Genomic DNA, 17,536 nt, shown 5'->3' with positions numbered 1-17,536 from the left:
CGTGATCTAAAGAACTCAAGAACAAAAAACAAAACATTGACACAGAGAGAGAAGGAAAACTTAATTGAAATGGGAAAAGCCAAAGGAAGATCCTAATTGTTAATATTGTGAAGGCAGGAAATGTTTTGAGAGAGGAAAGAAGACATAGTGGAGGATCACTTTATTTTGGAGAAGTTTTGTTGTTTCCTTTTACTGAAATGTTTCAGTCCCCTTCATGTGTGGGAAGCTATTACTATTTTTTTATCCTTTTGCTACTCCAAAGAGGATGGATAAAATAGAACTTTGAATTCAGACTGCAGTCTGTTCCTAGTGGCTTTGTAGAGTGTATATTGAAAGCTGTGAAGAAGCAGGACACTTTGTTCTTACTAACATAGTGTATTTCTAAAGCAACAGAACTACGAGAAAGGATTGTTTTTGAAGTGATGAAAGCAAACAGAGTAAAGCTGAGACCAGGTTTTGAAAGCTGAATTCTGTAAATAAGCATTGCCCAAATAGTGATGGGTGTGTGTCTGTGTATACAGATACACTTTGGGTTATTTGTTGTACTGCTTTGATAGACAAATTGGATTAATATTTACTATACGAAAGTTTCTCCTAACATAAGATGGGTTAAAAGAACATGTGTGACTTTCTGCATAAAATTGTAGCTTTTCTTTTTGCCTGGTTCAGTGGTTGAATGTAAGCATTAGATTTGCTTTTCTTAATACCTTTTCAGAACCTTAGAGAAATAGTATTGTACCCGGGGTGTTTTAATATAGGTTAAAAAATACCACTTTGATTGAAATAGTTCTCCTCTACATTTTTTATTCTCATCATAAAGGCATCTTTATTAGTTTGTAGATTTTGTGATACACGTCATGATCTTGCCTGCTTCTGTTGCTTCACAAAAAATGTGTATTTGAAAGCTTAATATAAGATATTCAGGAACTTTATGTGTAACAATAGTGCACTTTTTTTTTCAACAGTGAGCCTCAGTTTGCTCTTGCTGATTAAACTGCACATGTAGCCCTTTGTCTAAAGCATCCTCCCCACTTCATTTAGCAACAAAATTTAAAAAGTCAAATAGGCATGTCCTTTGGACATATCAGAGTTGAATAATGGTTCCAGCCTGTGATGCTGATGTGTCCAACCTTTCTCCTTTGGTAAAAGGAACCTTCAAGCTATCAATCTTGCAACACTGGACCATAGTTGGGAGAAACAGGAAGCAAACACTTAAGGATTGTCCTAGATCATCATTGCTCCTTCAGTCTGTGGCCTCTTCCTTTTTTTCAGCTGCTTTCTTAATTTCTTTCTTGGAAGCCAAAAGCAGCTTCATGCTGTTCTCCTAAGAGTTGAGTCATTTATCAGCTTCTCCTTTGCCAAATAATCTGTAATGGAATCCACTACATTTTCTTCTGCCTGAGGCCGTTTATTGCATTGCCCACTTGCTTTTGACTTTGTCTCATTCCTTTTCATTGCTTATTCTGTCTGTTTTCTGCAGTGTCTGTAGCTAATTGTAGCTGTTAGAAGCATCTTCTTGAGGACTCTGAGTTCAAAGTGCCCTAGGTCTTGGCACAGTGTCGTTCTTGTAAGTAACCGGTATTCAGCTGTCGCTCATACTGCTTGCAAACTGCTGGGTGGCGTGCAGGCCCAGGGAGCCCTTTTATAACAGGGCTCTAGTATACCTGTTAGTATACCTAATGAAGACCTGTTAGTCTTCATTACAAAACCAGTCAGGGTAACTGGAGCTCTGAGGACTTCTCTATGCTCCTTGTGTTTTGGGAAGAGTGCTGGGCTGATGTTGACTATACTACACGTTTGTCCCCAGGTGTGTTGGCATGGTTGACCAGGTCTTGTAACTATTGAAAGTAGCACAGTTGAAAAGTTGTTGGATATCTATCACAGCATTGTTTGTGTAGTTAACGAAGATTTATTTCCCAGAGGACATTGTGCTTTGTAGTTGCCAGTCTCTGGGGGAAAACTGGAAAATCCTTTCCTTGTTTAAAAAAAAAATAACTTGAACCAGAAAAACTCAACAGCACTGCCCTCTCCCTGCTCCTCCCCCCCCCAAAAAAAAAGAATTACTAGTAGAGATTCATTATGCTTTCCCTTAATGTTTGTGGTTAACTTTATTAATAAGCATTTGTTTTATCATGTCACACTCGACAGCTGGTTTCTGTGCATCCTTTCAGACAGCTGTGGTGTTCTGTCGCAGTGCTCTGAGCCTCTGTGGCTCCTGAGCCTTGTGATTTGCAGGCTTTTCCGGTGCCACTCCAGTATGAAACTGGGTTTGCCGATGTGTCAAAACTGAATTTTAGTTCTGGGGTTGGGTGACCTTTTGAGGCTGATCAATGATGCCATAATGATTGATGATGCCAAGTTGCCTTGAGGTTTCCTTGCACATCTAGTGTTGTCCTGTTGTGTAACAGAGCTCTCCTTTGGTCTCTTCTCTGCCCCACTGGGGCCCAAAGTGCTTAGTATGTGTCCTTTACTATCTACAATGAGCTTGGACCATCTGAGGTCCAGTTATTAATAAAAGTTGTGTTCATTCCTGATGTCAACATTGGGCTCAAAAGTCCTTTGAACTGAAAATAGTCACAAACAGGAGAATGTTCAGGGGAAGTACCATTTAGGCTTGTATGGGTCTTACTCTTCTTCAACTCTTACTCTTCTTAATGCTGCTCTTGGAGAAATGAATTGCTGGAGTCTTGGCCTGAATAACTCTTGCATCCAGTAGCAGTGGGAGTGGAGGGCCCTGCACCTCTGGGTGGACTGTCTTAACTCTCTCCTTCTTCATCTTTGCTTCACTTTGGAATAGCAAAAGGGAGTGGAGAGGAATGGATGGATGGTAGTCTGGGGTTAGGGAACAGAACAGACTCTCTAAATGTGAAGGTACATGATAATCTCTGTATATGTGTGTAGAGGGAATCTTCTCTTGAATTTACTACTACTGCAAAGACATTGTCTGAAAGAAATTTTGGAGATGGGGATAATACATTTTACTCTGTGTTGAAGTTTTTGTCTGATTCTTTACATTCCTATTTGTTGAGGTATGGAAACATTGAGTGGCTTTTCTGTTTTACACGTGTTCTTGTATTTAGCTGTAGGGAAGTTGTTCTTTCTCCCCCCAAGGGAGTTTCCTGTGTATATGGAAAAATACAAAACAGAAGTGAAAAATACCTCAGGCTTCCAAACCTGATGCTCACATTTCACTTCTCCCACTACCATTCTTGTCATACAGATGGTCTAGCAGTTCTTCCTCTGCCCCATAACAATACCATCTATTTAAAAAGCTAGACACCATCATAGCAAGTAGGGTAGCTAACTAAATTAAAAAAAAAACTACCCAGTGTTATACTTTTCTAGTGTTTATCTTTAAATTGCCAGAATGTTTTATTAGGCTTTCTTCAGGCTAGTAAATAAAATATAACTTGATACCTGTTCCGAGAGAGTTATAGTCATAAATAAATTCAGTATGCAACTCATGGGCTTTTTTTTGTTTAAAAATCCATTTAAGGCAGGGGCCCTAAAATTGTGTGTAACTCAACAGTTAAGTTGCATTTCATAATGTATTATTGCCCCTAGAGATTCTGGAGACCCTCTGCTTACAATCTGACTGTAGAGCAAACAGTTGGTTTCTCTATTTCTTATGCCTGGGTGAGCAGCATGTAAATAACAAGTTCAAAAGACTTGTAAGGTGAAATGCTGGTATTGTGTTCAATATAAATGCTGTCTTGAGAATAACCAATCTTTCCCATAACCATATAAGATAATTGAGGCAGTTAAAATTGGCATCCTGAACTTTCTTCATTTGTTTAGACTGCATTTTATATATGTTATTGTCATGTAACAGGGTTGGGGTTTTTTGGCCTCTACGTTGTTCTATAAACAGCAGGACTAAAGAACTTGTGTTTCCTGTGCATTTGAGCCTTGTATGGTGAGGAGAGTTTACAGGACAATACCACAAGCTCCTTCATCCCTAGTGGGCAAAGTGTAGCTGTAGTAGAGTTAAGGCATGTGCTTACTGTCTATCCAAATGGCATATGCAAAGTGACCAGCTGTGAAACAGTATATAATTTCCAAGTTCTGCTTGTCTTTTTTGATGACATTGGTATTTTGGAAATGTTTATCCAGCTTCCAGTTTTCATAAAACTCATAGCAACTTAATTATCTTTAAAAGCTCTTTTCTTCTTTTTAAACTTAGTTAGAACTGATTTATGGGTTCCAAAGATTTTTCAAGGATGGCTAATCAGTTTTCTAGTATAAGCTTCATTTTTTAGTGAATGGGAAAATTAAAGCAGTGAAGGAATATTAGTTGTTACAGCACTAAGCTGCTCTGTGGACACATTAATGTGCCATATTTTCCAGAATACATTAATGCCTTGGAAGAAAAGATACCATCTCCCTAAAATGCTGAATTTTAACCAGTAACTTCTAATATAGGTCATCTCCTGATTTTCTTCAGGATGAAACTTTTTTTGTTCATTTATCTTGGCTGCATGGGCATCTGCATATGTTCATTCCATACTTCAGGTTATCCATCTGATTGTTGAACCTTAATGATTGCATTTGTCAATAATTTTTCCCTTTTTTTTTTTTTTTGAGAGCTCAGTCTGCCCTATTTGAAGCAGCAATAGGCAGGAATTCTGTGAAAGAAATCTCCCTACTCATCAGCGTGTTCCACCAACTGCATACTCGGTAGTCCTGTGTTGGCAATCATTTTTAAACTGGTGAAGATACACTTGAAATGGTGGTATCTGCTAACTGAAGTGACAAATTTGGTCGTTTAATACTTCACAACAGTTTTGACAATTTGCTTTCCCTTCTGGCCTGACTGTTCTTGGAATGATGAGGCAATGTTTTGAAAAGAGGTTGGGTTCAGAGCTCAGCAGTTGGGAGTCTTCTCAGCACTGCTTAGGCAGCTTATCGGGCTGCAAAATCCTTGCAAAAAATTTGTGCCAGCACAGGCGTTATTCTGGGAAGCTGGAGTTGCAGCAGTCACAGGTTCAAGATCATGAGGAAGTTAAGTGCTGTTGGGTCAAATTTTCTTTTAAAATGCTAGTTCCTTGAACACTTAGAACACCTAAGTCAAGTAAAATTTGTCTCAAAAACATTCTTGTTTTCAAGTTGGCTTCATGGTTTAGAGTGTACCTCATTAAGATGCAGGGAGAAGTTTTACCAGTAATTTGCATCTGTGTGGAGTTCAAACTTGACAAACCTGAAAAGCAAGCCTACTTGAATTAAGTATGATTCACACAATTCCCATTTAAAAAAATGGACAATAATAACTGCTTTGCATTTGTGCTCTTCAGATTTTTTCTTATGAAAAATGCTGCATAAAAGCCGTTGGGGCACAACAGGAGCATGTGTAACTATGTAAGAGAACTGTAATATTATAATACCAGAAGAAAGGATGATAAGGTGTTAGCCTGCTAACATTCCAGCCATGTAATCTAATCTTTTCATATGGTTATTGTAAATGTACTGTGATAAGGAGGAGTAAAAGTTTAATTTTGGAGTGTCCATTTAGTTATCTTGTTTAAGGATCATTGACCCACTTACCATAACAGTTATTGAAAGTATTATCATATTTGATGATAAGCATTGTGGAGATTATATTTCTCTAGCAAATTGTTTCTAAATATTTAAGTTTTGGAATTGAAAATAGCAATAATTAAAAGAAGCTGCTAGCTTATATTATTTAAACAGAAATATACTTGTTGTACTTACCCTATTTTTTTCTTTCTCCTTCAAGTATTTGTTAAATGGGAACCTGAATTTCTGTCTTTCCTATGTTGGAATGCTCTATTAATTATTGCAGGAGCTGTAGCTGCAGTATAAATTAATATCTTAGAAATACAGAAGGAACTGTGAATTAATTCAACCACAATGACAAAAAACCCACAGCTTTTAAATCTTGCAAAACGATTATGTTTTTATTAAAACACAGGTTTGTAAACTGCAGATGGAATAGCACCTAATTTTGCTGTCTAGTTATGTGACTGTAGAAGTTTAAGAACAATTTGCTTATATAAAATGCTTCCCAGTTAGAGACCTTCAGCACAAACACACTGAAAAAGATGAACAGTGAAGAATGGCCTCGAACTGATTTAGCTGTCCTAGAAAGTTGAAAAAGAGCCTTCTAATTCTCCTTCTTTTCTGGGACGTGTTTATTGCTGCTGTTTTTATATTCATGGGATGATGTATTCATAAGCTTAATTACGAAACAATATACTTGAGATTGATTAATTCTAGGATACTGGCAGCTCATTTTGCAACTATGCCCAGTTAATGTTGGTGTAACCACATAATTCCTGAGTGATGAAATAAGAAAACATCTGATATCTAGGAAGCCCTATAATTTTGTAAAACAGGTTGGTGCCAAATAGAGCTTTGTTAAAAAGTATATGTATGCACAGGTTTTAGGTCATCATTTTAACCTACTGAAGAGATTAATTTTATTTGCCTGTTTGGAAATTACTGTTTGCATGGAAACCTGCTTGGGACCTGATAACCTATTCTCTGCTTACCTACTGATACAGTTTTTGAGTTGTTTTACAAGTCTAGAATCAGTGGATGAGATGTAGTTCATAGAAGTAAGCTTATAGAACTCTGGCAGTTTCCTTTTGATGAATATAAGGAGCTGCTTCCACATTGCGCTTTGAAGGCTCACAGTATAGAAGTCGGAGGAAGAAGGGGAATTAAAGGAGAGGTACAGACTGTCATAATACTGTGTTAAAAAAAAAAATAAAATTCTGTAAAAAAAGTTGACCAAAATGACTGAGTTGCTGAAGGAAGGAGATGGTAGGGAATCGTCTCCATTTCTTAAAGGAGTTTTTTAGAAGTGTAAAAATAAAGATACGTAAAAATGGCTCCCGAAACTTTTGCTTTGGAGGGCTAAGCACTGCATGTACTAGTGTTCAGAATACAGTTCCTAAAACAAAACCAGTGAAAGGAATGTTGGCATTTATTTATTTATTTACATTATTTAAAATACAATGAAGTGAGTCTAAACTGAAGCTATGGGTGCACCAGGTTTCAAATAGTGCCCTGCTACTGAAGTGGGAGGTCACAATCTCCTCTGAGCGTGCCTTTTGATTGCACTTTGGTGGTGCTGGCCCTCAGTGGGTTTATGAATCAAATTTGTCTGTAGAAAGGTCTGACAAGTGCTGAATTTTGGTGTGTGAGGGTAGGTCAGTGTTGCCGGGGGAAGCTGGCAGGCAAGTCCTGTCTTGGTGGTTGCCAGTGAAGCCACAGTCCAACTTGCTTGCCTAGACCTAGCAAAGAGGTGGGAAAGGCATTTGAGACAGTGGGGACTTAAAACTGTCTCATCAGGACTTGTCAGAGTTGGTCTGCTTAAACCTTAGAGAAGTTAGTTTACTTAGCTGTCATTTTACATTGTTCTGACTGCGTTTGGAGTGAGTGTCTTATGACTCTCCTAAGCTAAACTTTGACTAAGGATGTTAGTCTTCTGGATCTTTTGATTATGCTTAAGACTTGGTTTTTGCAAGTCATTTTCCTTACAGAATTCTTCTGTATATTTCTTACATTATAGTTATTTTCCTGTGAGAATTACAGCTTGCTTAGCTGCTCTTTCTGTGTAATCTGTTTTGGCTTCTGTTAAAGTTGAATTTGCTTAGGTGAACAAACAGCCTTCTGCAACCAACACCACCGTTTCCCTGTCTCCTGCTTCCCAGTGTATTAGTGGTGTGACAGATTGATGGGCTGAATTAGCTCCCTCTGAAGGTCTGAGCTCTGCAGGTGATGCAGGGGAAGCTGGTTGAGGAGCTTGCAGCAGGGACAGTAAGCCCCTTAGAGCCAGATTAGTCTATTCTCCTTGTTTTTCTGCTCAGAGAAAGCAGATACTGTGGTGGTGAACCTCCTTTGTTTATGAATGTATAGAGTAAGAGAAAGCACATGGAAAAGTGATTATCCTATTACTTTAATAGAGCAGTGGTTAGAAATCTTGAAGCTGACCAAAGACTGTCCCTGTCAAGAACCTGTTATCTCTTTAAGAGATGTTCCAAAGAAATACATATTTACCTTTATGGTTAGTGAGGTTAGTCTGGCTTTTTTGGAATCTTCTGCCTTTGCAAGTTCAGTATGGTTCTTCACCACTTCCTTGCAAAATCATTCACAATTTCTCCTGTTATGTATTTTTGGCATTACAATGAATGATGGCAATTCAGAGAAAACCATGAGCCTGAAGATTTTGTGCTTCTTTTTTATTCATTTTTTAAGTTGCCTTCTGCACAGAAGATGAATACTTATCTTCCAGTTAATTCAATATACAGGGGGACACTGTTCTTTGAACACTGCGGACATTTAGACATTGAAATGAAGGTTGAGCAAATCCTTAGGTACTATAGTATAGTGCAGGGCTCCCGTGTCAGTAAGAAAGTGGTTGAAAAAGTCTCCTCTTGTATCTAATTTGTGACTTTTTTCAAGTAATCCGGCAACAGGGATGATAGTTGATACATTTATTAAAGTTGTTTCCTCGTGCATCTAAAAGAAATATTTCTTCAGACTAAATCTTATTTGCAAATATGGGCAGATAGTAACTGTAAACAGCACTGCTTTAGTACTCAATAGCTCTGTTCTTACCATGTTTAGAAATTTAATGTTTTAAAAGGCAGCCGCTTGTTTTTTAAGGGCTCTCCGAGGCTGAAATTATGGGTTAGTAGCGGATATAGAATCGCTTTCTTAGGAAATAAAAGTCAAGTTTGCCTGAGAAATATGTATTCAAAGGTGATGTGCAAGATGAGATCCAGGGGAAAATTTGCTGTATTAGATGGACAAGAAGAATCCCAATAATCCTAAGCTGAGCAAAGTAGTTGTCAGTGAAAGCTGTGACTGAGATGTTGTGAGTGCAAGCACAGCATGCTCGAGGCGCGTTTTATGTATCACCATTACTTTAGTAGTCAATTTTGTGAACTGTGTGCAGGTGCTTTCCTTTTTCCAATTATCCCCTCATTTTTTTGGGGGAGGATGAAGGTAAAACTAATGAGTGCATTCCCTATGTAGTTGCAATATCTGAGCCAAATTATATTGTGTTTTAGGGACTGAGATTCTGTTGGTATGATGACTTTTCAAGCTGATAACTCTTTCAGTTGCTAAGGTAAGTGTGTGTAAATCTGCAGTTTTCACTGAACATTTGAGCCAATGTTATTGGAAGTTAATAAAAAAGAAATAATAGCATGTGAATATGAAAGAATATTAATAAATGGAGTAATCTTTTTTTTGTTGTTGTTTCTCACATTCTACACCACTCCAACGTTTTAATGGTATCCTTTGAGTTGATAGGACTACTAACTTCTTGCTGCAGGTGCCTACAACTAAAGCAAAGGCAGGGAAAACACACTTCCAGATGTATGTTTAGGCACTTCCTCATTAAATAAGCTGTCATAACTGACTTTCTTGCCTCAGTGTGGCAGAGCTGTGTGAATTCTGTCTGGATTAAAATTATGTCCTGTTTGGACCAGACCTTTGACTTTTAGAGTCATATAAAGGCGTAATGATGACTGCATGAAGTTTTTTTCCAAATGTAGGCAGACTGCTATGAAGAAGTGAATTTTTTTTACTTTCTGTAAGTTTTTTTGGAAGTGAGCCTGTTTACTGATATGGAGCAAGCTGTATTTAAATTTCAGTTATGGTTCTCTGATTTTATGGGGATTGGAAAAGAGAGAGGACAATAATGAAAGCAACGTGGGAGGATAAAAGCGGATCAGAAAAGGGAGAGGGAGTTTCTAATTGAACCAGTGACTTGCAGTGAGAGGGCGTGACTGAATGAAGCAGAGCTTTTTCTGTTGTATTTTTGTCAGTATTTTTTGATATAGTGCCAAAATTGTATACAGTGCTGTAGAGCAGAAGACTTGTTTCAAATACATAATATGTTCCCTGTGTTGGAGGACTTAAATTCTTTAGGTGTAGTCGGGAGCAGTACAGGATAATGCAGTACAAAGATATGATAGTGCATGGTTGCTGGCATTCACCCTGGAGCAGGTGGGTCTTTTTTGGTGTTTCTTTTCGTTGAAGAGGGAAAATGTTTTGTGTATTGATCAAAAACTTTCTGGTTTTGTGATTTCAGGGGCTACTGTGCCCCCTACTTCCAAAGAGTCACAGTGCAGTTGGACCACCCATCATTTGCTCTTTACAGAGGAGAAAGGGACTTTAGGAGTAGGAGAAATGCTAGCATTGTTCATATCCCTTAGACATTCTTGATTGGTGAGATTTTAATGAATTTTATCTCCTTTGGTAGGATGAATAAGAAAGAGGGTACATTGGGTCAGTATATTTCAAAGCAGATTGGTTGAGGTTAGTTCTTTGTATGTGACTACAAAAACTGTATTTATTTTTAAGAATGAGTTAGCTTTTAGTTCAACTCCTAATCTTCAGGATGAAGTCTTTATGGCGATATTTATTATGGTAGGCACCCTAATGAGAATCAGGGCCTAAGTGCTGCTGGCAGGCAAAAGTGAGAGCGATTTGGTGGCTGCACGTGACTGTGTTAGTGGTTGTGTTCGTCCTGAGGGATGAACCAGCCTGCGGGTGATGGGTGAGCTGGAAACTGTCAGTCTGTTGGGTGACTTCATCAACATCGTGCTTATGAACACAGTTGTGTCTGCAGGGAACAACAGAGGAGACAGGTGTCATTTCTTCAGCAGTTTCTGTACCTCAGGTGTGTGATCATGTAGAAAGAACAAGACCATGAAATGTTTAGGATATGAGTAATCTAGGGATTTAAAAACTGCTTACTCTATGATACTACACAGATAAAGCCACAGTAATTAGGGACACAGGGTAGACTGGGTCATTATATATGGCATTAAGTTACAACAACCTACAAAAATCAGTGGAGGGCAAAAAGCCCCAAAATGTTGCGGGACGTGGAGGGGGGGTAGCCTGAGAAAAGTAAATGTGCTCAGAACTTTGTGAAGAATGAAGGTTGTGTGGAATTGTAGGCTATGGAGTATAAAGTGGCTGAGAGAAGAACTACTTCATCACCTGTCCTTTCTTTTGGCAATATAAGCTTGTTTATTTTAGTTCTTTTGGTTTGTGTTTCCAGTGTGGTGTTTGTTTAGCGCTGAATGTTACTGGTAGTAAAACTGCTTCTGTTTCCCATAATGATCAGACTTGTGGATATTGAACGCATTTTTGTTTTGGAGAAGACAAAATTTTCCTTCTGAAGGCTTTGTTTTAGCCACTGTATGGTTCATTTATTTAATATCTTCATCCATGGAAAAGATAAATGTGAAGTGTTCTGTTTGAACATAAGTAATTGCTTGTGTTTACTTCCATGTTGACTGAATTCATATATACAATTATATGTCTTTTGCATTAATCTCTTAGAAATTGTTTCCTTTAGGTGCTTTTGTTTTTTTTTTTTTTTAATCATGTTAAATCTGTAGGACATCATTTTTTAAACTGTGCATTTTTACCATTGGCAATTCATAGCAGTGCACTATTTTCAGCTTCATTTAAAAAATAAAGGATATCGCTGCGGAATAGGGTGCACTTTTAGAAATCAAATGCATCAGTTATTTCCAACAGCAAACATATTAAAAGTGATGTAAATCAAAACTGCTATATGAAATTTTATGGTGGTCTTATGTGCCAGCTCATGCTGGATCATAAATGGTCAATTTTTTGAATACATAGGAATCCTCTTTTGGTCCATGAACCCACCACATGGGATAATGTTTCCTACTGACAGATGATCTTTTCCCTTGGGAGTTGTGCTCTAAAATGTTTGTAATAGACTATGGTTGTAGGTGAATGCACAGAAATATTTTCAGTATTTGCATTTTGTCTTCGCCAAAATCTGTGCACCAGAAAATATACTTTCATTAACAGAAAAATCCTATATTTTAAAATGTACATCTGCTGCTTTGCTTTTGTTAGTGTAACATGTTATCCTAAATGTAGAAATCTGCAGAACTAAATCAAGTCTGATGTGGGGTAGCTGAGTCTTACCATGTAGGTTGTAGTGTGCTGTTTAATCTGAATGAAACGTTTCTAACAAATGGCAAATTAAGGGATTGCTCCTGAGAACTATTCAGTGTGTCTTGTACATGGGCACTGTTGCATGTGTTGGCTTGGATAATTTTAAGCGTATTTTATGTCCATGAGTATGAACTTCCCTCAGTGCTTCTTCAGTTCTTCACCGGTTTGTCTTTGGTAAGCAAACTGAAGCTGGAAATGGGCAGAGGATAGAGAATTAAAAGAAAAAGAGAAAACAGAGTCCCAGAGTGCTACTTGAATCTTTTTCAGCTTTTCTCAGAAGACCTCTCTGTTAGCAACTGAAAAGGCATACTTGTATATTAATCCTCAAACTTTAAATGAAAACCTCAGCATTTCACTTTCCTAGATCTTAGATAACTTCAGTAGACCAAGTAAACATTGAGATCTCATACTGGTGAGCTTGTAGTTTAGTAGGTTTCTGGTAACTGATCACAAAGCAACTCGAAATTAATTCTTTGAAGAGTATTTTTGTTTCTTATGGTAAAAAGTAATAGGCCCTGTTATAATGGGGGTTGGAACTTAACTTGAGCCTCCAACCAGATTTCATTGTCACTTCGTATCGTTGGAGAGCAGAGGTCATAGTTTCTTACATTCATTCTTTCTGAATTGCATAGTGTATTCTGAAATGTCTCTAGAAACTATGTAAAAGTCTGAAATTCTTTTCATTAAACTTCTATTTGAAGCATTATTTCCCTCAGATCTCCTCTGGGGAAGTAAAAACTTCCCTTAGTCACTATTCTGTATTTAATTTAATCCTGATCATCTCAAGCCCCTGGCAAGCCTGTGCACAGCACTCTGTGTTTGACTCAAAACCTGTTTATTCAACAGCTTTGTTTAAGGCAAGTGGGACTTACTACTCAGTGAGTCTCTGGGTCTTATACTGCCCTAGTTTAGTGATTGCCATATCTTATGTGTGACAGTGTTGAGACATCTGTGCTGCAGGAGACGGAACCGAAACCATTGAACTGAGCACTGTGGGGTAACTTCCTTCCAGGGAAGTTTCCTTGTGACACTTGTCTGGAGATGGTTTCCAAAATCCGTACTGAGGTATTACAGTCATCTCTTGTAGCTTATTAAAGAGTTCTTCTGATATGTTCTGCAGCAAATACTGTGACATGCTATGATATAACAGGACTAATAGAGAATTGATTTCGCTGTTTGGGAATGATGTTAGGCCTTTGGTAGATAGTTAAAAGCACCAGCAAGTGTGTATGTCCAGTTGGAAATGATCTGGCAGTCAGATGTTTGGGGGTGAAACTTTTCCAATGAACAGGAAACTTTTTGCCCACGCAGAAAGCATCCATGGTTTTTTCTCATTCTATTGGATTTGGCTGGGATGGAGTTAATTTTCTTCATAGCAGCTGTTATGATGCTGTGTTCTTTGTGACCAGAACAGTGTTGATAACACACTGATATTTTAGCTCTTGCTGAACGTGTTTGCACAGCGTCAAGGCCTTTTCTCTTTCTCATTCCGCCCGGTGTCCTTCCCCCCACGGTGACTGAGGGGTGTACAAGATATTGGGAGGGGACACAACCAGGCAGATGACCCATAATAACTAAGAGATATTCCTTGCCTTATAATGTCATGCTCAGCAATAAACTGGAGAGGAGGGAGGCTTAAGAGAGGTTACCCAGCTTTTGCTTGGGAACTGGCTAGTTATCGGTCTGTTCATGGGAAGTGGTGAGTGTTTGGCTTATTGTTTCTCTCTTCTTCCACTTCTCTTTTGTTTGTTAAACAATTTTATTATCTCAACCTACAAGTTTTCTTGCTCTTTAGTCATGCTTTTCACTCCTGTGATGGCAGGGGGAGATAAGCATCTGGGTGGTGTTTAGTTGCCAACTGGGCAGTTAAGCACCACCTGATCTCTTCATACTCATGAAAGTATGAGTAGAAAGAAAATAGACCTCAACACATGGATATCTGCTATAACTGTAAAATAGAATCATAGCATAGTTTGTTTTGAATGGAACCTTTAAAGGTCATCTAGTCCAAATTCCCCATGGTGAGCAAGGACATCTTCCGTTAGATCAGGTTGCTCAGAGGCCTGTCGAACTGGACCTTGAATGTTTCGAGGGATGGGGCATCTACCAGCTCTCTGGGCAGCCTCTTTTTGTATAATATATTTTTGCATTCTTCAGGGTAAGGCAAGTATTTGCTTTTCTTTTCAATGTTAAGACACCAGGAAAACTTCTGTCACGAAAAAGTCGACACAGAAAACAGTACCTGTAGTGTATTTTTACCAGTCTTTGTATATTCTGGTGTTAAAGCTGAACGTTTTGCCTTGCCACAGGCTTTTCTGGTACCCATTGCCCATAGAGTTCTCACGTCCATTTATTTCACTTAGCAACTCTTCTATGTCTTCCCGTTCTTAGTCCTCACTGTTTCTGCTGCTCTCCCCATGTTGGCCTCTCCAATACACTCACTTTCTGCTCAGCTGTTGTTCCTGCTGTAGTCAAATTTGACAACTCCCTTTTGCCTTTTGCTTCTCTGGAGAGCATTATTTACAAAAAGATCCATGCTATTCCTACTAGATGCCAAAAAGTGTCAGTCTGTAAGCCAAGTAGAATTTCTAATTGCTGAAGTTTGTCTCTATTTGAATGTTGTGGAAATATTTTTTCAAGGCTTCTCTGCTCGGTAAGTAAAGGTGAATGGACTTTTTTCAGGGACTGTAAAAAGGATGTTGTTGGCTGAAGACCAGTACCGGAAAATTTAAAGTTCATATTCCAGGCAGGAGGATGCTAGAGCTGTTCAGTGACCACAGATCTGCAGTCAGAGTTGAGGATGGGATAGCATGTGATTTTTATAGAGGTTTTTTTTCCATAATTTTTTTTTTCTGGCAGATAACAAAACTGTTGTGTTTAATTTTCATTTACTAATTTTTCCATTCAAAATTGACTTGACACATAGAACTATTCAACAAAAAAATTCAGCCAAAATAGTTATCTCTGGAAAATAAGTTTGGTATTTTTAGTAGAGGCACATAACTACTGATAGATTTCTTTGTGCTCCTTTGTAGATGATGGAAACAGTGAAAATTCATCCTCCTGCAGCCATAGAAAATTATATTATAGTACATGTTGTATCTGAGCTAGGAATTCCAAATAGGATTTGACATTGTTATTGTCCAAAAACATTTGAAATTTACATTTTGCCATGTGTTTACCTGAAAATATTAAAAGTTTGAGTAAAACTAGCTGCTGTACTTGCAAGACTAATAATAATGTTAGTGCACTTGCTCGCTTCCGTAGTTACTTGAAAGGGCAACGAAGAGGTAAAAAGAAAAAGAGTATGTTCCATTTCTGTGAATGGGGAAAGGAGGTTTAAATGTCAAACTGGGACTTGCTAAATGAAAAGTATGGAATTGAAAAGAGGAATTATTTGGGATGTGATGTGGGAGAAAAGCTATGCCTACAGTGCAAAATGTGGAAGTGAAATTAATTGATGCAAAGCATCAGAAGACAAATAAAATACATGAAATAACAGAATACTAACTAGTGGTTGGAGAAAATATGGGACTGGGAAAAGAATTATTAGGACAAGTATAACTTGCTCCAACAGCAAGTGGTTACAGTGTGACTAATGCTTGCACTCGTATTTCCAGTGCAGGGTCTTAGGGAATACTTATAGAATACAGTTTGAACTGATGTGAATGAAACAGCAGCTTGAGTGTATGTCCAGAATCCCCATAGAGGACACCTGAAACAGCAGTTAGTCTTGGACAGTAAAATAAAAAAATAAAATAAAATTAAAAAACAGGAAAGGAAAGAAACTTGGTGAGCATTCAGGTATAATGGTACATAACTTGTAAGTAGGATTTCAAATGATGTATATTTATCTTGTCTAATGACCACTGTAGGAATAGAACTATGATACATTTTTAATTTCCTCCCTTGTACATTTTTGTTATCCATCAATCTGCATATTTTTCAAGATGTAAAGAAAGGAGAAATAGAAATACTCAGTGTAAAAAGAAATTCCATAACAGTGAAAGCCAGTGAAAACCTACGCTAGAAAAGTGTTGCGGTCTGTGTCATCTCTGACAGGTAACCTTGTGATGTCTGAACTGACTCTTTTTTCAATATGCCAGTCAAATATGAAAGTTTGAAATAGCAACAATCATAGCTTGTGCAATGTCTGTCATTTAGTACAAAACCATACATGTAATGTGTTTCTTGCACTTTCATCTGTCTTAACATCAGAAAAATTAAAAAGCCTCTTAGTCTTTTCTTCTGTGTAGCAGTTGAAGATAGTTTCTGTCCTTCAGGTCGTGTTGTCAGTACACATCTCTACATCAGTTTATGAACATATGGGAAGAGTGAACCAGATAAACCATTAAATAAAATGCATGTGATACTTTTTTTTTCAATGTTTGTGTGTAGTTTGTATATCTGAGTTTTGTAGTGTGGCTGAAACTCTGACATCCGGGATGCAGTTGCTGCTTTGGTTCATAGGAGTATACATGCTGGACTGTGCCTGCTAGTCATCAGTAATGGATTAATAAGGAAAGAATATGCAAGGCAGGGTAAATATAGACTGGTTTGGGTTTTTTCCTCCTGATATATTTTTGCTGCTGGTAGAACATGGTTTAGGTTTTCTGAGAACAAGGTTGTAAAATAGGTCATTATACTTAATGGAGTTTTGTAGCTGACTTCTGTTTAATCTTTTAAGTCCACTTCTGCTTTCAGCCTCCACAATATACTCTAGCAATATGTTTCACAGCTCAGTTTTAACAGTACTTTTAGAGCAAGGAGAAAAAAAATTCTAAAATTAAATTTTCAGATAGTAGAAATATTTCCCATTTCCTGTGTTTATGAGACAGAGAGAATAACCATCTCCTTTTTACATTTTGCATACCTTTTATTAGTCTCTTATGTCATTGCATCATTTTGTCACTTTTCTCTCATGCTCTCACTGAAGGCTGAGGTTTTATCCAATTGCATATGAAAACTATTGATTATCCATACTGACTTTTGTGTATCTTTTTTATCTTGAGATAACTTTTTTCCACTGCTTCAAGTTTTCTGAATTGTGGGGGTGTGGCAGAATAATGCCATGACACGGTGATGTTTCCATTTCCTATTCTATTCCTAATCATTTTTAAATTCTACCTTCTTTGGCTGTTGCTGTTTAACTAGGGAGGTGAATATTTATGGGATCATTGAAATGATTTTGAGATGGTAGAGAAAGTGCTGATCATTGACACCATAGCTAGGACACGTAACCATCAGTCATCTGTCGCGATAACATTACTGAGGAAAAATAGCTGAATTTAATTAGAAACAGCTAAAAATAGGACTTAAAGTAAATATCAAGATGCAGTGTCCTCCTGTTCTACCTCTCCCTCTAATGAATATTGAAAGAATAATGAAAGATCTACACAATTTACTTTACATCATCTCTTTGGAAGGTTCGTGTTGCTAAGGGTAGCATTATATGTGTTCACAAGTTGATTGCAGTGACATTATTAACTTTATTTCAGATGGAGGAGGCTAGGGAAAGCTGGTGTGTGATTTAGAAAGGTACTACACTGAGCAT

At 37.7% G+C, this 17,536-nt stretch overlaps 1 protein-coding gene across 6 annotated transcripts in view; it reads left to right on the top strand.

Annotated features, from left to right (window-relative positions):
* RBPJ (recombination signal binding protein for immunoglobulin kappa J region) overlaps nt 1-17,536 on the top strand; it is a 151,496-nt gene that overhangs the window by 100,692 nt on the left and 33,268 nt on the right. The window contains exon 1 of one of the 6 annotated variants that reach the window (XM_017809344.1): nt 8,178-9,097. The exons of 4 other annotated variants lie outside the window; for them this stretch is intronic. Coding sequence is in view for 1 of the 2 variants with exons in the window: in XM_017809419.1 (XP_017664908.1) it covers nt 9,929-9,981 (53 nt within the window). In the remaining variant the exon portion in view is untranslated. Of the gene's footprint in view, nt 1-8,177; nt 9,098-9,913; nt 9,982-17,536 lie in introns of those variants that run through there. One more of the 6 variants, XM_017809419.1, reaches the window with a different exon arrangement.

Source organism: Lepidothrix coronata, unplaced genomic scaffold (assembly GCF_001604755.1).
Source record: "Lepidothrix coronata isolate B3197 unplaced genomic scaffold, Lepidothrix_coronata-1.0 Scaffold0, whole genome shotgun sequence".
In the NCBI taxonomy this organism is placed as follows: Eukaryota; Metazoa; Chordata; class Aves; order Passeriformes; family Pipridae; genus Lepidothrix; species Lepidothrix coronata.
This window is presented reverse-complemented; position numbering and strand designations above follow the sequence as displayed.